Source organism: Parus major, chromosome 12 (genome assembly GCF_001522545.3).
Source record: "Parus major isolate Abel chromosome 12, Parus_major1.1, whole genome shotgun sequence".
Taxonomy (NCBI): Eukaryota; Metazoa; Chordata; class Aves; order Passeriformes; family Paridae; genus Parus; species Parus major.
Window position 1 is genome coordinate 3,928,660 of NC_031781.1, and position 23,114 is coordinate 3,951,773.

General features: G+C 43.8%; 1 protein-coding gene across 9 annotated transcripts in view; it reads left to right on the top strand.

Annotated features, from left to right (window-relative positions):
* Positions 1 to 5,057: 5,057 nt before the first annotated feature.
* The window catches only part of DCAF1 (DDB1 and CUL4 associated factor 1), a 47,170-nt gene continuing 29,113 nt past the window's right edge, over positions 5,058 to 23,114 (top strand). For 6 of the 9 annotated variants that reach the window (XR_004499277.1, XM_015641026.2, XM_015641023.2 and 3 more), the window contains exons 1-9: positions 5,059 to 5,124; positions 10,225 to 10,342; positions 14,910 to 14,986; positions 15,242 to 15,315; positions 16,267 to 16,380; positions 18,124 to 18,261; positions 19,117 to 19,620; positions 20,796 to 20,897; positions 22,079 to 22,237. Coding sequence is in view for 7 of the 9 variants with exons in the window: in XM_015641026.2 (XP_015496512.1) it covers positions 10,233 to 10,342; positions 14,910 to 14,986; positions 15,242 to 15,315; positions 16,267 to 16,380; positions 18,124 to 18,261; positions 19,117 to 19,620; positions 20,796 to 20,897; positions 22,079 to 22,237 (1,278 nt within the window). In the remaining 2 variants the exon portion in view is untranslated. Of the gene's footprint in view, positions 5,125 to 10,224; positions 10,343 to 14,909; positions 14,987 to 15,241; positions 15,316 to 16,266; positions 16,381 to 18,123; positions 18,262 to 19,116; positions 19,621 to 20,795; positions 20,898 to 22,078; positions 22,238 to 23,114 lie in introns of all 9 variants that reach the window. The other 3 variants (XR_004499276.1, XM_015641027.3, XM_015641024.2) reach the window with 2 other exon arrangements.

Genomic DNA, 23,114 nt, shown 5'->3' on the forward strand with positions numbered 1-23,114 from the left:
AGTTGCTGTGTGTGTGTGAGAAGCTGAGCCCAAAGTGCTGAGCAAGACTGCAGTAGCAGCATGGTCAGAATTTGGGGGCCATGCAGCTGAAAGCAAGAGGTGTATATACTTCATGTCAGTGTATACTTCATGCAACACTGATCACTTTGTACTATTTAACTTTTTTGTTGACTTTCAGCCTGCAAGCGCAGATGTGCTGTCACTCAGATGCTCAGCTAGGCAGTTATGTGCTCTTGGCATCACACTGAGTGTCTGAATGGAGCGTTTTGGCACCAGCCTGTTTGGAAGAGAGCTTTTTGCCTGCTCATGTTCTCATTAGTATCTGAGCTGATGAACGACATTCTTCTGCATTTCCATATTCCTAGATATAGATCTGGCTTCTCTCCTCAGTCTGGGCTAAATGCTCAGGGGAAGCTGGCTGGGGAGCCTGTGTCTGCACTGCTGGGTCCATGCAAACACCAGGAGAGCCTGGGGAGCAGCCTGCCTGATGGCAAGTCCTGCAGATCCTGTGGGTGTCCAGAAGAGTTAGTGTAGTTTGCCATGGTAAGGTCCTTGAGACTTTGAGATTATAGTAGTAAAACAAGACACAATGGTAATTCAGCCACTGCCAAAATGTAGGTCTCTCCCTGGCCCCACCTCATAAATAGCTTAGCTGGTTTTAGTTTGTATTGCTATTTTAGCTCCAGGCCAGAGAAAACCTGCCCCAGAAGTGTTGCTATCACTCCCCTATCACTCTTTTCCCACAAACAACCATCCTCGAAGTCCTTTTGCAGTAGGTGCCATCAGCCTGCTGTCACTGTCCCCTGTGTATCTCTGTGAGAAACTTCTTCTTGAGCTTTGGTTGGCCTTTTCTGCTGGGAGGGACCCCCAAATGCTCTCTCCACACACAAGGGCAGGCATACCTCTCAGAAAAGGGGGCAACTGCATTCCCTGGACCTCTGCTGCCCTCCGTGCATTTCCTCTTTGCATTCCATTGATGAGCGAGCCTCCCCTGCCTTTCCCACCGTCACTCAGAAATAGCGAAGGAGCACAGGCAGAATTCGATTGAATGAACACATTTTGCCTGCCCTTTTACATTTGATATCTCTCTCCAGTTGTTGGGTGGTTTTGCTCTGTGTGTGTGAGCACACAGATGGCTCCTCTAAGCACCTCGGCCCCGGATGATTGCTTGTTAATTTTTGCTTTGGGCTATTTTGAGCTTTTTCCTCCCAAGAGGACGCTGTTGTGGTGTGATGATGCCGGTGTGCCACCTAGTGATGAACTATTCCCTTGTCGCACATCATTTATCGGAACACTCAGCGCACACATTTTGGCCCCATTTGCCCACGGTCACCTGGATCGCAGGTAACCTGTGGCAATGCCTGCAGCCCCTTTGTTCTGCTGAGTCTGTCCAGGCAGAGGGGATCCCACTGAACTGCTCTTCCCTGCTTATTTCCCTTTGTACCTTTTTTTCTCCCTTTGTACCTCTTTCTACCGTATTATCTGCAGTCTCCCTGATGTGGGCAAGAAATAGGAGATCGTTTGAGGGGTGCTGGCTGCCAGCTTGCAGGTCACCCATGGCCATAATCTAATCCATCAGGCAATATTTTTGTACAACGTGAAAATTCAGCACACGTCAATCAGATGCTCTGGGGGAGTCTAGACAGTGTTTAAAGCCCTTTAGGCATGAGGGGTATTATTGCAGATATTTATCTGCTTCGCACCTCATAAAACCACTTCTGAACTATTTGGGCAGATCCAGGCTGGGTGAGCAATAGACGATCCTAGGGTTGGAACCGAGGCCTTTTTGTCAGGGTTTTGTGCCTGCTGCCCACTGCCCAGATCCCCAGAGGCACACAGGAGAGTGGCAGCGTGGAAAGGGGGACGGCACTCGGCAGAAAGTGCATCACAGCCGGCTGACCTCCCCTGCTGCCCTGGCAGACTGCTCCGTTCCCAGGTGCAGCTCCGCAGCCGTCTGCCCTCCCGCCCGGTTCCTGCCCTCCCGCCCGGTTCCTGCCCTCCCGCCCGGTTCCTGCCCTCCCGCCCGGTTCCTGCCCTCCCCGGGGCACGGGCGCGCCGAAGGAACACCCGGCAGTTTACGAGCAGCTGAGCAGGGCAGGGTCAGACCCTCCCAAAGCTTCACGTCCCGGCATTGTACCCTTCCCTGGATGCTGCTGGGAATTCCAGCTGGGTGCTGGGTGCAGTTGCTGCTGCAGAGTGATACAGTGATGGGAGGGCACTGAACACTATCCCAGGGCTCACTACTCACCTATGCTATGAGTCATGCAGTAAAGTTATGCTGCAGAGGCTGATACTGCTCGGTCAGTGACCACTGTCACAGCTGCCCTTCAACAGGAGCTCAGTTACAGGGAGATACACGGTGACAAGCAAATTGAGTCCCACAAGAGGATGGGGCAATTAATGAAAGGTTGAGTGTAGCAAATCAACGAACTTTATCACTGTAGAACTGTGTTGGAGGTCAAGGTGGCAAATTAACACCCCAAAAAGCCTAAAGAATCCATCCTGTGTCCTCATAGGGCAGCTGTGGTGAGGCATCTCTGAATGTTGTGAAACGTTGTGAGCTTTTTGATAATGATATTTTTCTCATTCTCAGAGCAAAGGTCTGCTCAGGCAGAAGCTGAAACTGCTGCCTGTAGCCTGGGTATGGGGCTCTCTGCCTTTGCCAGCAACTGTGAGAGATTAAGTATCTCAGACACTTTTCCACCCCTAGCTATACTCAAGGCATCCTTTGGAAACACAATATGTGTCTTCCTGGCTTCACCTACAGTGCTTTTCCTCCCCTGATCCCACAGCTAATTGTCCTTAAGTCTAGAAGTTTTTAGGGCCCCATGAAATGCGTTTATCCTCTCCTGGTAAACCACAGTATCGTGAGATGATCTGGGATGTGACAGAAGGGGAGGAGTGGTTACTTTGTTCAAGGAACCTCAAATTGTCATTCAGCTATTAGTCAAGGTTACTATCAGTTTGCCATCCTGTGGAATATGTTCTGGTGGGGGAGCCCATGGGTGTGAACCTTCCCTTCCTCGCACACCACGGGCCTCTCAGCTACAAGATCCCACAGGGCAAGAGGTGCCAGCTCACTGCTGGCCTCCAATTTTTATTGCTCTGCAACCCATGGCCATATTTTGCATTTGTTTTGTGGGTTTTTCCTTCAATTGCATCATTAAGGTTAAGTGTTGTGAGGGTGGGGGCTTACTCACTACATCCAGTGCTGCAGGATTCCCACTGTTGTACTCATTATCCTGGAGTCAATCAAGACTGACAGTCAGATGCTGTAAGTGTGGTAGCAGAATCTCTACCTGTGCAAACACTGCCCAGGGAAGGGATTTATGCAGCTGCAATGCAAGAAAGTGGATTAATGCAGACACTGTGGGGCATCTTAGATAGGAATGGTGCTTATGAAGCTTTTTTCTCGAGGAAAGACCCTCTTTCTCCTTATTAACTAATTTTTTATTCTTCTATGAGAAAAGCTCCTGCCAGTACCTCAGCAATTACTAGAGCACAGCAGCATAAACTGGGATTTCATTGCTTTCATGTCTTGTTCCTGACAGGTGAGCCAGTAGGACTCCCACCTGCCCTGTGGGAAACTATAATGTTGGAATGAATCCTTCCCAAATATCTTTGAGATGTGGAAATGCAGGAGTTGGAGGCCTGATCATTTTGGGCAGTTTGTAGAGGAGGCTGTGGCAGAGCTGTGCCAGAGCCAGAGGTAGCTGCAAGCTGTGCCCTGTGCCAGCAATGTGCCAGGATCTGAATCTCTTCACCTGCCTTGAGGCTCCCAGGTGCCTTGTAGGGGAGGAGGAAGATGCAGCTGTAGAACTGATGAACTTGCCTGGATATTAACACTGCAGGTAGGTCTGATACTTTTGGTGCTCTCCTACCAGCCACGAGGACCTGGGTGAGGAGTTTACTTTTCCAGATCTTCCTTCCCCTCAGAAATGGTAACTTCGCTGACAGTACGTGGATCTTCTCCATGGGCAACTCGATACAGCAGGGCAAGGGACCGTGCAAAATAACAGTTCATTACCACTGTAAAAGCACACAAGAGCAGGGATATTCCCACTGTGAAACCAACAGACAAAGAAAAACAATCCCAGAGGAACAGAAGACTTTGCATGTGGAAGGCACACAGGGATAGGGCTATACAGTACTGAAGGGTTTCTTTGCACACAGGCTCTCTCATCACAGGCAGGTGCATAACTTTTCCTGCAGTGATAGAGGGAAGGACTGGGGAGTGGATGAGCTCTCCGGAGCTCATAAGGAGCAGCTGTAGGAAGGGTGGGAACGTGGGAAGAGAAGTTTTTCTGAGACTCAGGAGAACCCGAGTTTCCTCTTCCTCCTTTGTTATGGTCCAGAGCAGAGGTGGAGGTGAGTGTTCAGTGTTCAGTTCTGCTGTGGGGTTTAGCTACAGCTGCCAAAATCACCCCCCGTTTAAGTGTCAAGAAGCAGGACGATGTTCCTTCCTGTGTCGGGGATAGGAGGAATCACTCTGGAACAGGAGCCGGCGTGCTCGGCATCCCAGCTCTCCTGCAAGCTGTCCTCCCTCTGAAGCACCTCGCTGTGCAGCTGGAGGTGATCTAACAGGTGAACAACACAGTGAACAATATTCGACCTTAAGAAAGGAAGCGCAGCCGCAGCTGGTGATGGTCCCACCGTGGGGCTGGAGGGCGGATGGCGGCGTGCCCAGCAACACGCCGCTATCGGGGCGGGCACGCGGGTATCGGGGCCGACAGCTGCTTGCCGGCGGCTCCTCCGCGCCACACCGTGCCGCGGAGCCAACAGCCTCGCCCCTTTCTCCGGAGAACGCCTGGTAAAGCGCCGACCCCTCCGCCCGAAGCCACGGCGCTGGCAATGGCGGCACGCACCAGGAACTACAGCTCCCAGCACCCTCTGCGGCGACAGCTCCTGGGAGACGCATGCGCCCCGCGCGAACTCCCTTTCCCGGCAGGCCGGCCGAGAGTGTGGCCCCCGCCCCGCTCCCTCACGGCCGTGACGCGCGCGCCGTGACGCAGCCCGGTGACGCAAAAAAGTGTGCGCCCTCCACAGCGATCGCGGCCGCCGCGGGGTGCGCGGGGCCGGCAGCAGGGGCCGGGGGCGGCGGTGGCACCGCGGGGCAGCGCGCAGGTACCGGGGTCGGGGTTGGGCGGGACGCGCCGCCTCCGCTTTCCTGGAGCCGAGCCGGGCCGGGCCGGTTGGCGGCCGCGGCCTCCGCGCCGGGCAGGGGCAGCGGCGCGGGGTGGGGGGGGCGCCTCAGGGGAGCAGGGTCGGCTGCGGGTCCGCCCCCGCGCTAGGGGGCGCCCTCGGGGCAGGGGGCCCGGCGGCCCCGGCCCGGCCCGGCCTGGCCTGTCCCCCCCGGCGGGACCGGGCCTGCGCCGCCCCGCCCGCCCCGGGCCCCCGCGCCCGGCCCGCCCCCTGCGCCGGCTCTTCCTCCTGTGCTGGGCCCGGTCGGGCGGGAGGCTTTCTGCTTCCTCGCTCCCCCCACTCTGGTCTCTGCCGACCTTTAAACGTTGGGGCCGCCCGTGCGTCCCGCCGAGCCCGGCAGTGTGGGACCCCGCGGGAGCTGTCAGCGGCCGCCCCCGCGAGGTGCGGCCCGCGTGTTTCCCCTTGCAGCCGCGCGAAGAGGAATTGATGATGAAACGGAGCGGGGCTTTTTTTTTTCCTCTTATTTTGTAGACAACAGAAGTTTGTTCCTGTTTTTTGGGCTTGTCCTGCTAGATCAGAGCGTAGTTCTAAGTTTGTTTTGTAAAAGGAGAAATTCCAGGAAACTGAATAACCTTGTGGTTTTCCCTGTCCTTAAAATGCCTTAATTAAAAAAAAAAAAAAACCCAAACAAAAACGCCCCAAAAAACCAGCCAGGTTTTTAAACAAATACTTAAAAGCAACAGTAGGGATATGTTCAGTATAACAGCCAGTTTGGATCTCTGTTAAACAGTGAAGTTGAACGAATGAAGACTTCCCTCAGTGTAGGACACCAAACCACGTTTTTGTCCTCCAGAGATTGCGAGGCTTTTCTTATTTGGTGGTATATTATTTCCACAAGTGAACTTCAGTGTTGGCAGTTTGTGATCCTTTAAATTCCATGTGGTTACTTCAGGCTCAACAGGTTTAGACAAATAGCTGTCAGATGGCTCATCTCTTTAAAGGATATTTGTGATGAGAGGGAGAATTTTATTTTTTCTTGAAGTAAGGAATTCTTTGTGTTAAAATACAAGTATGAAAGGACCTACAGATGTACTGCTTAGCTTTGCTGGTCAATTAACTAAATTCCAAGTCATTAGTGGTGTTGCTTTATGATGCTGGTCTTCTCCTCTACACTGTGTCCTCAGCCATACTTAGAATCATGTTTGGGAACAATGTAAAACTGGACTATTTAAGCTGGCTCAAAGCACAGTTATTAGAATTTGAGTTGCCCCTATGCATGTGGAATTACAAATCTTCATGTAATTTTTGTCCATTAATTAACTTGAATGTGCAGTCTTCCTGGAATGTTTATTAAAATTGTGGTTTTCAGGAGATTTTTTGGGGTTTTTTTTTTTTTTGTTTGTTTGTTTTTTGTTGTTTTGTTTATTTTATTTTATTGTGTAGCTCATTAATTTTCCATTTAAATTGCTAAGTTAGGCCTTTTGCATTCATTTTCCAAATAACCAAACTGTTGGTTTTCAGATTTTACAGGTATATTTATATTCACTAAGAGGTTTCATGCTTTCAAATGTTTATCTGTGGGAAGTGAGTGTGTTCAGAACCTCCTAAGCTTTTCCCTGAACACAGCATCAGTAAGGGAATGAGCTGTGGTAGTGTTGTGGTTACTGCGAGGCCCGTATGGACAGAAAGGTGGAGCTGAATTGTTCCAGGCACTGAATCAAGGTTTGTGGTTAGAGGTCACTGGAATTTTATTTCCTTGCTGTTCAGAGGTGTCTCACTAAGGTGACTCAAGCACTAAAGTGTCTGAGGTTTCAAAAACATGTGAGTACCTTGAGGAATCTGTGTCTCAATATTCTTTGGGTTTCCCTTGTATGTCAAACTCTTACATCGAAGCTCAGAAGAGTGAACTGCCCATGAAGCCTTTGCTGTGACACAGGAATACAAGCAGTGATTAATATTAAAGCAATACCATGTGCACCAGCCATGGTGTGCTGAAACAGGCACATGTGGGTTTTCAGTGGCAGTGGCCACCATGGTAGTTAAGACTACAAATATTTGTCTTTCAAAGTAAAAGTAAGTGCTTTATGTTTTATTAATATTGATTCTAAAGATATTTTGGCAATAGTGCTGTTTGGGAGAAAATCCCATTCCTTAGCTTATTAGATGTTCTGTATATATTATGTATATGTTATGTATATTAGATGTTTTGTATATGTATAAATCTGTAGTGCGCAGGGATTTTCAAAACATACTAAAAGAAAAAAATTACATCCCCCTGTTCTCCCCTCCTGTCCCCCCCAATTTAAATCAGATCACTTCTGCTGGTTCTTGGAGAGCAATTTAAGATGGAATTTTTTCAGTAGCTTGTTCAAGGGAAGTAGTGAAAGTCAGAGCTGTTCTCTCAGATTTCCTCTCCATCAGACCAGGTGTGTTGCTGACAGTTACAGGTTAGTTCATATCATTTATGTTCTTGCCCTCTCTGCAGAGCTCTTGACTTTGATTTAAGGTGGATTCTTGAAAAAAGTGAGCACAGTAAGAGTTTCTGTGATGCCATCTAAAATGTATGTTCTGGAATAGATTGGGAGGGAAGTCTGTGGAAGAGAGGAGATGCCTTGGCAAGACAGTCGCTGTCACTAGTGTGTCCCAGTAGAAAAGGTGGCCTTTTTATGTTATAACTTCATTTTAGGAGAACAACTCTCTGTCAGCACCAGTTATTTAGACCAATAATGTGCTTTATTGAGGCAATACTCCAGGTTTTAGGGATAGGTGTGAGTTTTCACTTGATTTTGGTATAGCATGAGATGTCCCAGAGGGCAGTGTTAGCAGGTCCTGTGGTCTTCCTGACTTGGACTTGGTTGACCTGTTGCAGGTATTGCTGGACCTTTTCTGTTTTCCAGCAGGAGCAGTTAAGGGTTTTTAGAGGAAGTAAATTTTTCTCCAGATTGCAGGAGAGCCTGCACAAGCCCTGTACAAGCTCTGAGGTCACAGGACCCTTTTTTCTGTATCTCTTGAGTACAGAATGAAGGTGGGGGTGTCTGAAATGGTTGAATGTGGATTCCGGTACAGCATTTGTGTTCTTAGGCTCAGAGTGCATTTGTCTGAATGTTTTTCTGTGATATTTAAAAGCTCTGAAGTGGTGCTGCTGGCAAGTGATGTTCAGTTAATGAAAAAGGAAATGGGGCTTTATTAGCTTGGAGTAGTTTTTATTTTCAAAGGTGTTTTGGGGGTGTGTGTGTGTGTGTGTACAAGCTCACTATATTTTTGCCTGCATCTAAGGTAGTGTTTCTTCCTCAGCAATTTATGCATTTGCATTGAATTTCCTGATGTAGTTCTGAAAAGAAGGAATGAATAATGAATGCCCTAGATAAAATCATAATTACTTGCGATTTAGGAAACATCATCCTTCTTCATGCTTTGGTAGTTTTTTTGTTAGCATATGTTCACTTTATATAGTACTTATCAAAATGGTGTTCTTGTAGTCACAGGGTTATTTTTTTGTGGTCTTTGGGTAATGACTTTTGTGCAGTTTCTGCCAGTTTAATCTTCAGCCAGTGTTCTTCCCCATTAGTTAAATGTTTCTTCCCATAGTTAAATGTTTCCCATTTAACTATCCAGTCACAGTACATTAAATTCAGAGGCACCTATGAAACAAGAGGTAGAACTGTAGTATTGTTCATCCATTCCTCAAGTGAGGAAAAGTTTTAAACCAATTAGAGGTGTCCAGCACACAGTTAAATGAATGTGATGTTTTTCAGAGACAACTTGGGCTATAAATGCATATGTAATCTGTGCTGTGGCTGACTTTAGAGTGCCATTTGACTGACTCCTGAACATGTATTTCAGGAGTTGATGTGTATGTCACTGTCTTAAATGCTTCTGTATTTAACACTAGTTTGAAAACTTCTTTCTGTGGGTCAGTTATGACAAATGGATATTTAATCTCATGACAGATGGATATTGGCTATGTTATGGCTAATGGAATGCTGAAAATCTTTGTGTGTTTTTTGATGTGAAGAAATCTGTTTTGCTTTGTGTACTGTTCCACACCACCAATACAAAGTCAGTTTATAAATCAGGTTTGGGTATTCCTTCCTCCAGAAGTTACAACTCTTCACAGCAATCACAGTCTGTCAGGTTGGAAACTAGGGGCATGGCAGTATCTTGAGACAGATTTTGTTCTAGTTTAGCTGTTAATATTTCTAGTAGGTTTTTATCAGATCGACAAAAGCTGACACCTGGAAATTTGAAGGCTTAAACAGAACCTACAGTGATAGTTCCCTTCATTAAATGGTACTTCAACAAGTCACTCAGTGCTGTAGGATTTTCTTGCTTTTGAGTATGGGAAGATTAATCTTCTGTCAACTGCTGTCATGCAAGTAAAGGCTGATAAATCTGAAGTAATTGCACCAGTGTTTCCTCCTGTGATCATTCTTCCCTCCTCCTGGAGCCACTGGCTGTTCTTGGAAACCCTGAGCTAGTGGTGGAAACCCTGAGCTGGTGGTGTCTGGCTCTTTCCCATCACGGCTGTCCTGAGGCTGCTCCCACTGCCCACAGCGCTCAGGGGCTGCCTCTGCTCCTCAGCACTGTGGACCTGAGGAGTTGGTTGGCACTTCCACCGCTGGCTGCAGGGCATTAAACTGGGATAATAACACTGATCACAATCTTGCTGCCCTGGCTGGGTTGGTTCTTGAGTAAATCTCCACAAAGGGTAGCTCAGGTGTGCTACTGGAGTTGAGGCAGAGCTTTTACAAGGCTCAGCAGTGAACACAGTTGTGGTGAGCTGTGCATTCCAACCAGCCTGGTCAGGACTGGGGAGCACCAGTCAGGACTTGTGTTCAGAGGTGCATGTGCTCTTTAGTCTGCAGGCAAAGGACCAGAAAGAAGCTTTCACCTTTGAAAGCACTGTTCTGTCACTTTTTTTTCTCACTCCTTTTCTCTGAGTATTATTAGCCTCTTTCAAATGACTTGTAATATTTGACTTAGATTGTTTCAATGAATACAGGAAAAGAGTGGGATTTCTTGCTCATTTTTATGCCCTCCTCTTTTTTTTTTTTTTTTTTCTGGTTGTTACCTCTCCCTTAGGCTAAGCCATGACTTCAGGATCTGGGCATGTGGACTCCAAGGCTGAGCTCACTACTTTGCTTGAGCAATGGGAGAAAGAACATGGCAGCGGGCAAGACATGGTCCCTATTCTCACCAGGTAAGGTCTATTAAGCAAATCCCTAAAGCTGAATATCTGAAGTTACATGACAGCAGCTTTGACCATATTTTTCTTGAGGTGTTCACATACCCGATAACCTGTAATTAATTTTCTTGGTCTGGAAAATGAACTGTTAGTGTGGTATTTAAATAAAAACTTCTAGTAAGAAATTAATATTGCAGAGACATCTTACACAAACTGTCTCTGAAACATGAATTTCATTTTCTGAAATAGTAGAAGTCAGGAACATCATTAAACGCTTGGAATAACTTTGGTATCTTCTCTTGAAGCTTGTAAAACATTCATTGAGATGAAAAGCAAGGTGTGAGGCATTTGAGATTGCAGTGACATTGATCAGATTAAATGAAATGATGAGAGTAGGAGGAGCTATATTGAGAAGATATTAGTGAAGCTCATAGGGAATATTTAAAGTGTAATTTTAAAACTGGATTGTTTTTTAAGCTGTGTGATGATCGACTGGCATTGTATTGTGAGAAAAATATTCCCTGGAACAAAAAATTATTTGGGGCAGTCTAGGTAACACCATTAATTATAAGACAGTATCTAGTACAAAAGAAGTATTTGAATGATCAGTTGCATTTGTGGTTTCCCAAGCCAGGCTTCATTTGAGTAGACTGACATTAGTCCTCCTTTAAGGGGAGATTTGCAGAAATTCCCCCAATTCCTCACAGCTCTGCTTGCAGATCCATGGCCTGCCTTGTGTGTGCAGGACTCAACTGCTCTGCAGCTCAGGAGCAATCCAGGTGTCTCTTCTGCCTTGTTGGGTCAGACAGGTCAGTGCACAGAGCTGGAGCTGGCACTGGGTGGAAGCAACAGGAGTCTGGTGGAGTTTCTTTGCTCAGGTCTGTGATGAGCCTCACCCACTGGCCACAACTTTTTTGCTGTTCTTACTGCATTTTAAAAATAGCAGCACAGGAGAGGGAGATGAGCAACAGAAATACAACCCTAAACACTTGAAAATTAGTGGGTCTCTTGAAAATCATGAGACAGGTTTTGGTATATTTTTGTGTATTGTCTGAAGGAAATGTGTGCTATTTCAAGGCTTTTTCTTGTTGGCATAACCAGAAATTTACTGTATTCTAAGAAATTTAAAGACATTTGAACGAAACATGTGGTTTTTTTGTGCTTATAGCAGTCTGGCACTTCTTGCTCCCACTCAGCTCCTGGAGCTCCCTGCATCATTTAGGCTCAGACAAGTCTAATAACTCTGTTGTTTCTCAAGGTTTTTCTGTGCAGCAGGAAGAGTGGTTATGAATGGTGAAGGCTTGGGTGTTTTTGCTTTAGTGGAGATGGTACAGATTTATTTAAGCTAGGTAGCAAGGGGATCTACTGGCTTTGGCCAGAAGTTAAAATCATAAATTAGATTTACAGTGCCTCAGTTATCAATGAGAGCCATATTTGTATCTGTATGAGAGAATTTTGGCTATTTAGATATTTAGAGTTTGCTGGTAACTGGAGCTTGCACTGGCCAATGTCCTGAGGCAGAGCAATACCCTTGCATACTGGTTTGGTTGCAGGGCAGAGGGAGCTGTGGTCATGCTTGTTGGTGAGTGATATTTCTCTACTTCTTTCCTCCTTGTGAGCTAAATAGAAGAAAACTTTCCTGTGTGGATGGGGGTCTGTAGAATGTGATGCTGAGGTAGCACAGGTGAGAGTGCAGTAACAGGACGAGGACAGCAACAGTAATAGCGCCAGTTACAAGACCACAGCTGAATTGTCACTTCCAAAAAGCTGGTTTTCTGGATTTAGAAACAGTTGAGAGTTAGAAGGTATGAATTGAGGAAATTGCTTGGAAAGCCTGTCAGCAAACAACATATTTAATATACATGGTTTTCAAAAATACTGTAAATTGAAATGATCCTGCAATAGTGTTACTTCATAGACTGCATGCAAATCATGTTCAACCAATCAGGCAAATCCTGGGACTCAGATCATTTATTGCATCCCAGGAGCCTTTTTCATCAAGGGAATTAATCAGCAGTTTAATGTTGTAACTTCATCTCCACAAACCAGCCATATTGTGATATGGGATCCTAGAGCATCTTACACTGTTGCAATCTGTTGCAAAGACTCAAGTTGGTCATTAATGCTGGGTGATGACACAGAGCAGGATTAGGATGGCTTTCTTGTGCCATCTAGATCACTGGGGGCCTTGCATATTGACATACTTTTCTGTATACCCCTGTCCCTTCCTTCCCCACTCCCAAGGTGAACTCAGTTTGTGGCAAGTGAAAATGAGGATCTGACTAACTTTCCAAAGGCAGTTGTAAAGAGAAAAAAAATTAGCTAGAAGTGAATAGCTCCCTGTAAATCCTGCATCTTGTCTGCAGACTTGGAAGTGGCTGCAGAACCAGTATAATGCCAAATGAGTGAAGGAAATCTTGAAAACTGAATAGAAGTTCTGTGGTTTTGTGAATTGTGTTTTGTTACAGCCCTGTGTACCAGGTGCCCATGTTAAAAGGTGGGAATGAGCCTTGGTAGTTATTTGATACTCAGTTGAGTTGAGAATTGACAAAGCTGTTGATCTAGATAGATTTATCTAAGTCATAAAACACCTTTATATGTGTTAGTTAAAAGAAGAGTATTGTAAGCAAGCTTGATTTTTCTTGATTTTCTTTTTTTTTTTTTTTTAATCAATTTTCAAGAGGCAATGCATTTTGTATTTTTTTTATTTTGGTCAAACAATTGTGAATAATTATCTCAAAACCCTCCATTATTAGTGATTCACGTTTGCCTTTCATTGAGCCTGTGATAATGTTGTCCCTGAAAGCACTGGGCACTAGCTTGCTGTTTGGCTGCCTACCCAGACAGGATGCACTGGCCAGAGTGTTGTGCTCACTTTCCATGCTGCTTGTCTGTCCTTTCTGGCACATCACCAAAACGCTGATTATCACCTCAAAAGACCTGACAAGGCGAGAGTGCTGCTTCCCAGCTCCCCATTTGTCTGAGTTTTCTGTCAGCAGACATCCCTCAAGCTATTAGTTCTCATGGAAATAAAATGAGTAGCTGGCAGTGGAGTATTTAAGTAACTTGCTTTTGCCAGAATTTTTTGAGAGCTCAAGCTGTGCTGCCTATTATTAACAAGGGACACAATTTGCATCCCTTCACAATCAAGCTTATAAAAGTAAATATTGGAACCCCACAGGATCAACAGTTTGTTGAATGATAATTGTCAGATCAAATGAAAGCAAGAAAGTTCTCTGCTCATTCCCAGTGAGCTAATTTGCTGTTCCTAGAATCTGGCAGGAGTCATCCTCTGTCACACTGGCAAGTCAGTGTAGCTCACAGAGGCAGGACTGTACATTTTTGCCTCTAGTCATGCCTGGGAACACTGGATATTTTCTGGAAGGTAACAGGAATGGAGTAGAAGTCAGCAGTGTTCTGCAAGGGAAATCCTCTGTGAAAGACAAATATTTTTCCAGGGATTACTGCAGCCTTCCAGCAGTTTTCCCTCCCCTGTGATAAACTCTGCCTAGATAACTACCCTGAGGTATTAAGACCTTGTTTTAAAATGCTGTGCTGCTTCACATAGATGCTGCCTCCCACTCTGGACCTCTGTAGAGGGGAAGGAATCATGTTGTATATCAAGGAAATGAGATTTAATTTCCTAATGCTTTTTCAATTGAATTAAGCGCTCTTTATTTCACCTCAAATTGCATATATTTCTGCTGTAACACTACATGGAGAAGGACAGTGTATGACTATGGAATTATTTATTGCATGACCATGAGATAATTTTCCTCTTCTTGATTTTGTGTAAACAAAAATAATAATTATCTTACTGTTCATTCTGAACAAATTAGAGCATAGTATTTCTTATGCTGAGGCTGCTTCTCAATTTAGGGCAAGGCATAGCTCTAAAACAACACAATTTTGTTTTTCTGATACAGAGGAGTATTTAATGTATTTTGGAGGTCTGTAAACAGGGAGCTGGCTGAGTTTCTCATCTTATCCGTGGTGGTAGTTGACGCATGGTAAAAAGTTGATAACTGAATAGAGGTTACACAGCACTTAATAAATGTATTTAATATTTATTAAATATTTATGTTCTACAACACAATTGAAATTTAATGTGCAAAATAACAAAAAAATGCAGAGAGTTTGAACAGCTGTCCCTGCACAGACTGAACAGGGAGGAGGACTAAGTCACCTGTTCAGGACTTGCTCTGCTGCCAAAGAAAGACACTGTAGTGGTGAGAAGCACTGCTCAAGCCCTTTATTTACTCTAAGTCTCTACACTATGTGTTGTAGAACACCACAGGGAGTCTAACATGAGTAAATAAAAGGTGTTGGCCCTTCAGAGTGTCCTGTCTGTGTTTCTCTGGGGTGTTGCTACAGGTTCAGTGTGTTTCAGAGCTAAAAATGAGATGAGATAGTAGAGGCTAGTGTTTTCCCCCTATTGTGGACTGACAAATATCCTCTGGTAGCACTGAGTGTTGGGTGAAAGCTGATGGGCTGGTTTGGAGTGCTCTGACAGATCTGTGCATGTAAGGAGCTGTGCTCCAGGAGTGTGAATTCTGCTCACTTTGTGTTGTTTCTGCTGCAGAATGTCCGAGCTGATTGAGAAGGAGACTGAAGAGTACCGCAAAGGGGACCCAGACCCGTTTGATGACCGACACCCAGGTAAGGTGTCCTAAGTGCTTTCAGCAGCACCAGCTGTGTCCCAGTGCTCACCTGGTAGCTCATATTCAAAAGTAAACAGTTTTTAACCTGGATGTGTCAGCTGCTGATCTAGGTCTGACACTGCTTTTATACCTGGAAGTTGTGCTCTGTAGTGCTGACACTAGAGCATCCCACAGTCGGTTTGAAGGTAGCAGTTCAATATTAATGTTGGCATCTTGAGGTAGGAAGATGAGTGTTCTCCTGTTTTTCCCACAGGTCGGGCAGACCCAGAGTGCATGCTTGGTCACTTACTGAGGATACTCTTCAAGAATGATGATTTCATGAATGCGGTAGGTTTGCTTTGAGAACTTCCTCTGTCAATCCCTCATACCACCTTATTGCTTTTATTTCCTCTGTGCTGGTTGACCTTGGTACTTGTTTAATATTTATTTTAGTGGTGTCAGAATTATCTTTTTCATTATACTGGTTTTTAAGATGGGTTTAAGATCAACACGCTTTCCACTGTTAAAGTGACTCAAGTAAAAGGGAGTTCATGAGCTATTGGAATGTGTGTAACAACAAATGAATTAGCTGTTTTCAAGATTTAGCAGTCTCTTTAAAGAAAATAGAGCTTCTCTAATACAAGTCTAAAAACATCATTTCTTTCTATAATGGAAATAATACCACTAATTCCAGTGCTTTGTTTCTGAGTGCTTGGAACTGCTGGGCTGCCTGCAGGAGCAGAAGAGCATGTCAGCTTGAGAAGATTCAGGCAGAGAATCAGGAGGCAAAGAGTCTGTCTTTCCACTTGTATTGCTAACCTCTAACACAACTTAATAGCTAGAATTCTATTACCTTTGCATTCCTGCAAGCACCTATATCAGTACACATTGCTGGAAGGATTCTGACAGATTTCTTTGCATGTCTTTCTGTCCTAAACTGCAGGTGGTAAGCAAATACAGGTGCAACTAAAAATGTGCAATTTCTTATGTTAATTTTTTTAGTTATCTTTTCATGTTCGCACTGTTACAGTTTTTCAAGGCACTTGTCTCTACAAATCAGTTCAAGATAGATATTTAGTCAGTGAACAGCAGATCAGAGGCTCTCTGCTTCTCTGAGAAGTAATCCCAACTTGTAAGGCATTGAGAGAGCAGGCTAAAGGCTGGTCATATTGAGATCCAGGGCTTAGACTGGCATTCCTTACTTTATTGTTTTGCTGCTGTGGAAGCTGTAAGGCTTTCATGGCTCTGGGTTTGGTCAGAGTTGAATTTCAAACCAGTGCTGTTCCTGATCTTCTGCAGCTAGTGAATGCTTATGTGATGACAAGCAGAGAACCTCCACTAAACACTGCTGCCTGCAGACTTCTTCTGGACATCATGCCGGGACTGGAAACAGCTGTTGTCTTTCAGGAAAAGGTATCACCTGTACTAAAGCTTGGGTTTTAAGCTTCCTTTATTTTGTACTCCAACAAGACTTGCCAAAGGAGAAACCAGTAGAAAGCCCCATTGAAATTCTGTGTCTGAGAGCAAATCTGTCCAATCTTACTAATGGTTTCAGGCTTTTTGCTCTTGGCTTGTTCAATTAATCAAAATTTGGGTATTTCATAGCTTTTTTAAAGTGTGATGTGGCTGATTCAAATAGAGGAGCTGGAACTTAATGTAATGTTTTGGGAATTGTTATAATTTGAATTGTTACTTTATAAGCCTGTGAATGGAGCAGGCTGTATAGAACATGGAGGACTTGCCCAGTAATCCCCAGCTCTGGCAGAGCGATAGCTTTCCTAGAGCTAAGTGATAAGCAAGTCATACTTTAACTAAGCAGTCTAAAATCCACAAGCTTTGTGGGGATTATCTGGAACTGTGATGGACAGCTGAATCAGACTTCTGCATGTTGACAAATGTGTTGTTCTGAAGGAATGCACACAGTGTGGAAAGTGAGGAGAAGGTGAATTTCACTCATGTCACAGTTTCCTCATGTGTAAGAACTAATGTTTTTCTGAAGTTTGGAAATGCGGTAGTGCTTTATATAAAAGTTCTGAATTAATTTCTCTACTGTTGGAAACATGCATATGAATTCTAAAGCATGATAAAAGAAAAGATTAATGTGCTCCCTTTGTCAAAGATTTAATTTAATTTGAGCTCTTTGTGATCTGTCCAAAAGCTGAGGCTGGGAAGCCTTGGCCAGAAAACAATTTAAAACCAAAACAATAGTTCCCCATTTGAGAAGAATATAGCTATTTCCAGGGACCAAAGCTCTCTGTAAACTGAAATGAAATGGAGTTTTGCACTTAAGGACTTTTTTCCTTTTGCCTTGAGAGTATTTAGAGCTCTGTTCCGGGCACTTAGAGCTCCTGTACATAGGAGGCTTTGGAAAGAAGGTGCTGTTCTCCTCACAAAGAGGCCCTCTAGCGACCAAGGGATTTCACAGCTCATCAGCAAGATTTTTTTTTTTAATTACATAAGAGCGTTTAAATAATGCAATTGTCTTTAAATATATAACAGGCAACTCTAAAGATCTGTAAGCTGAGAGTTCCTGTTAAAATGTCTCTTCATTATTACTTTTCACTTTCTTTTGTTGTATTGTACCTATAATTCAAATTATGTGCGAGATTTCTGTCGTGATAATGATCCATTGTTGCTGATGTTTCCAAATCCAGTGACAATTTAGAGGAAACAAATTAATCTTTCATACTAAACCATTGTCTTTTTAACTGTCTGTTTTGAATTTAGCCAAATTTCATTTTATTTGATGTAAATTCAATACAGCTTCTTTGAAATTTGCTGAATTGCTGGAGATTTCTTTTAGTGAAACTGACTGGAATGTGGGGCTTGTTTGTTTGGATTATTTCATACCTGTAGTGTTTTGCTATTTCCTAGGAAGTGTCTGGACTGGCCACTTTTTGCAGGTGTGCAAATCCAAATATCTGATGTCTGGGCATAGTTTCATGCAGCTTAAAGCTTTAGATTTTTTTAAATTTTCTTCTTTTTTATTTCTTTTTTGTCCCAGTTATTTTTATTCATTACATGTTTGATAGGAAATCTAGCCTGGTCATTACTGGAGATTAGAGAGAATTCTTCCCTACAGGTGCTTTCTCTGGACTGACAAGTTAAAGATGAAATGTAGCTGTTAGAACTGATTTCTTGTTTTCTCCCTTCTAGGAAGGCATAGTGGAAAATCTCTTTAAGTGGGCACGAGAGGCTGATCAGCCACTAAGGACATATGCAACAGGACTGCTGGGAGGAGCTATGGAAAACCAGGACATTGCTGCAAATTACAGGGATGAGAACTCACAATTGGTAATGACCACTCAATCACTTTCTCTTTGTGGAGTTTAGTTACCTCTTTGTAATTTTTATTTCTTGGAGCTCACATTCATGGGTTAATATACGAGTCTTACAGTGGTTGTAGTACTATCTGTAAGAGTCATGGTTTCCATCCTTTCCTGACTGAGTTGGAGCATGCAGCCTGATTATTCTGTTAACAGCAGTTGTATTCAAAATGCCAGTGGAAACCTAAGAAGTCAGGTACTTTACTTTTTAATGGGGCTCATATTCATACTTTCCTTAAAGTGTTTTCAGAAGTTCTACATCTGTAATTATTGCACATTGTGATTTGCCCACCAGACAGAGGTTTTAAAATGAAAGGTAAGTCAGCATGGAGACAGCTATGCTGAAATTGTGATGACATGTCTTCTAAACATTAAAAGTAATGTTTAGAAAACATTCAACCTAAACCTCTAAACAGGTTTGGAAAACCTTTGGTTTTCTGGAACTGAAATGTACCAAAGCTTCTGCTTCCAAAGGGAATGTTGCCTTTTTTTCAGGCTGGGCTGAGATGGTGGAAGGATGCTGCAAGCTGTATATGGTTCTGTTAGCACCAGTATAGCTCATCTGCTCCTGATGGCTTTCCAGCCACTCCTCCTCACACAGGAGACATGGTGCTGATATTTTAGAGTGAAAGTAGCCATAACAAAATGGGTTTGAATTCTCTCACTTTAAAGTTGTTATTTCTCCGGGCAAATGTACAGCACAGTGTACTCAGCCCTTTGTACTGTAGAGGAGTTATATGGTGATAACAAAAAATATGGCTGAGGTGAGTTGCATGATCAAAGCAAGGAGTGTGTGCTCATGAGTGCTGCTTTTGTGAAACAGGTGGCTCTGGTGCTTCGTCGGCTACGAGAGCTGCAGGTCACTGAAATGACCACAAAACAGGAGAACAAGCGCCCCAGTCCTCGGAAAGTGCCATCAGATCCTCTCCTGCCCCTCGATGAAGAGGCTGTGGATATGGATTATGGGGAGATGACAGTAGATGGAGAGCAAGAAGAAGTTTCTGGTGATATGGAGATCTCCTTTCATCTCGATTCAAGTCATAAGACCAGCAGCAGAGTAAACTCTGCAACAAAGCTAGATGATGGGGGACTGAGAAAAAGCAAATCAGGGAAACAGCACGAAAGAGATGGCTTCCGGAAGGCCAAGCAAAAGCTGGGCTTCTCCACCTCGGAACCAGAGCGGATATTTGTTGAACTGTCCAACAGCAGCTGGTCAGAAATGTCCCCGTGGGTGATTGGCACTAACTACACACTTTACCCCTTGACTCCTGCCATAGAGCAGAGGCTGATTCTTCAGTACCTGACTCCCTTGGGGGAGTACCAAGAGGTGAGCATATGACAGTGGGAGGAAGCACTCTGTGCTCTAATTCTCTGCATAAAACTGAGTGTAACTGGGGGAAAAGTGGCAGAATTGTTATATCATTCTCTAATATTTCCTGTCATGATTAAGATTGGTAACTTTTCCTGAGTTGTTGATGGCTTCTAAGTTGATGAAATAATTTGTTTGAATATTACTTCAAGTAATATTCAATATTCAGTGGATAACACTGAAACCTGAACTTAGGAAATGTGTGGTTTGGTAGTTGGAGCATGGCCCAACCACCATGGGGATTTTTTTTCCCCCCATGTTCCTGCTAAATTTGGTGCTTGCTTCCATGAAGCTTTGTTTGAAATGCAGCCATTTTTCCTGTTTCCTTTGGGGGATATGATAGATTCCTGCAGGTAAAAGTCTGAGGAAATAATCAACTTGAAGTTCTTAATGAAGTGGTTTGTGTAACCTCTGTAGTAGTTCTGAGGAGAAGTGGCAGGGCCCACGTTATGCAGATGCTTTTGAAAACTGATATTACTTGAATGGACAAAATAATGTGGCTGTGTCAGATTTATGAAAGTGTTTCCATTTTTAATTTTTTTTTTTTTTTGTGGCTTTCCTTTATTTGTACCAGAACAAAGCAACACGGTTTTGCTTTGTGGTAGATGTTATGTGTGTGCACATGTGTGCCTTGTTTCTGTGAGAGCCAGAGAAACCATTACCCCCTGACACCCTGCATGCAGACTGGATTGCTTCATATGCCAGCAATAATAGGCTATAAAAATAGGAATTACTAGCATAAAGGTGTTGCAAAGAATGATGCAAAGGGTTTTGGTTTGTTGCCCTGCTCTCCTGTTTTTTCTGTTCAGTTGTTGGGTAGTTGTCTTTGCACAGATGGAAGGTGGAGCCTCTCTCCAGGGTGCTATCTGTGTGGACTTCCATAGCCGCACTTGGAGGAGAGTCTTAAGATTTCCGTGTGGCAGCTGCCATGCACCTTGCTGCAGTCAGCAGATGTATTACAAGAGGTCTGTTAACCTTTATTGCTTCCTATGGATGGAGCTGGTTACCTCTGACCTCTCATAACAGGTATCTGCTAATAGGGGAAAATTGGGGGTTTGAGAGAGTATAAACCAAAAGAGACCTTGTAATTCTCATGAAATGTTCAGCTAGTGTTCCATTTTTATTTTTCTCAGCTGCTACCCATCTTTATGCAACTGGGATCAAGGGAGCTGATGATGTACTACATTGATTTGAAGCGAACCAACGATGTGCTGCTCACTTTTGAGGCCCTTAAGGTAAATTACTTTCATAATACATAAAATGTACCATAAACATTGTAGAAACATGGAATATATGTTTGCTATGCATTAAAGGCAAGTGCTCATCTTCTTTAGGCTGGTGTCTTGCAGCATTCCCTGGGGTCGGAAATTGCTTTTGCTCAACTTTAATGCATTTCAGTTTTGGTTTTTTAAGTGTCAAGCACTTCAAATGAAAAAACAGGAAAGGAAGGAGGGAATAAGAAGATCTTAATTGTGCAGGAAGGGCCATTAAGTTCACCTTTCATCCATCTATTTGAAGACGATAAAAATTCCTTTTTCTATCAAATGATTGTGTTCCTGCTGCCCTTAGATGGCATTCCTGATGGACTGCCATCTCAAAGGACACTTGTGAGGGGTAAGGAGCAAAAACAACTCCCAGAAGCCCCAGCATGACGTTTCTGAGCTCAGTGGTTGAAATACTAGTTTTGTGAGAGTAGTCTTTAAGGTTACCTCCCCAAGGTAAAAAGCCACACAGAATAACCTTGGTCAAGCCAAACCTGCAGTGCATCAGCACAAGTTAAACTTTTCTGTGGATTCTTTTCCTTCTTTGACAATAATTTCTCTGCCTCTGTTTCTCCAGAGTCTTCCTCTCTGTATCTTTGTCATTTGTCTGAGAATATATTTTGAAGGAGTAGTATTCCTACAGTAGCTGTGGGTTGCTTCAGTTGGGAATAGAGTGGGGTTTACAGTGGCTCTTGCTGTTTCTTCTTAAGGTCTAGGTAATACAGAAAAGCAGTGTGCAGTACACTTCACTGCACCTGCAAGCTTCCCTTTAATTGCCTTTACACCTCATTTTGTAAAATTCCTTGTGTCAGCAATGTGTCATCAAAATATGAATGGAAATTTAAATAGTAGTGATAATAGAAGGTGAGTGAATTTGAAGACAATAGAAAGACCTTAAGGTGGCCTGTTGAGTAACTTCTGAGTTGCTCTGCTTTTCTTGTATTTCTTTTGCAAGATGTGTAAAAAAAAAAGTAAAAAAAAAAAGCTCCTCTTTTGGTTTTGTTGTTGGGATAAATACTACATTGTGGATTAGATATAATGGGAGGAGGAAGTAAGGTGCACAGAGCACAGAACAGTTACTTTTTCTGCTGTCTGTTATAGAATTGATGACAGTTTGAAAAATCCTAGTCTAATCTGCTTTTATGATTCCTTAGCATTTGGCATCATTGCTGCTGCACAACAAGTTTGCTACGGAGTTTGTTGCTCATGGAGGAGTGCAAAAGTTGCTGGAGATTCCTCGTCCTTCCATGGCAGCTACAGGAGTGTCCATGTGTTTGTATTACTTGTCGTACAATCAAGATGCTATGGAGAGGGTAAGAGTTGTTCTTGTACTGTAACTGCAGTGATTCTATAGTTTCTCAGTGTTTCTACCTGTTCAAGCAGTGAATAAATATCTCCTAAGCTTAAAAGCAAATTTATATGGATGATTGATATATGCAGAGGCATAGGAGGTGTATGAATAATAGTGTATTGTTTCAAGGTGTGTATGTGAATAACAGTGTTTTGTTTCAAGGGTGTGGGTTTCAATTCCTAGGGAATTAACTGAAGACCATGTTGGTCTTGCCTCAATACTTTTATTACCCTTTTCATTCTATTCTTCCCTCTTTCCCTCAAAAAATTCCAACAAAAGCCTCCTTCATTCTCATTTGCCTTTCTTTCCTGTCTCTTCCAATGGACTACTACACCTGAGATTGTTTTTCTCTGTGTATGGGTGTAGATGTTATGCCAGATGTTATCCCCAATATGTTCAGATACCAGGTAGAGCAGGTGTCTGTGGTACATTTTGGATTTCAGAGGAAGACAGCTTCAGGGTACAGTCCCTTGTCCACGCCAGACCTCAGGTCTGAAGCTGTATTCTTTGAGTACATCCAACGCCAGCAGAGAAGAGCTGGAAAACTCTGCTAACTTGGCACACAGCAGGTGGTGCCAGCACTTCAGTTCCTCTTGTCACTGACCCTGACAGAGGGTTCCCAGTTCCTCTTCAGTAGAAGTAAACAGGCAAATGCAAAAGTGCAGTTCTGAGCACATGGTCTGCAAATCTCAGAGGCGCAGTCAGAACAGGAAAAGACCAGCTCAGTTGTCTGCTTCCAGAGAAAAGTCAAGCTTTAGGCTTGCATTTAACAATCCTTTCAATTCCCCTAGGCTTCAGTGCTGCTAGAGTTTGCTTGTACCTCTGCATAGCATATGATA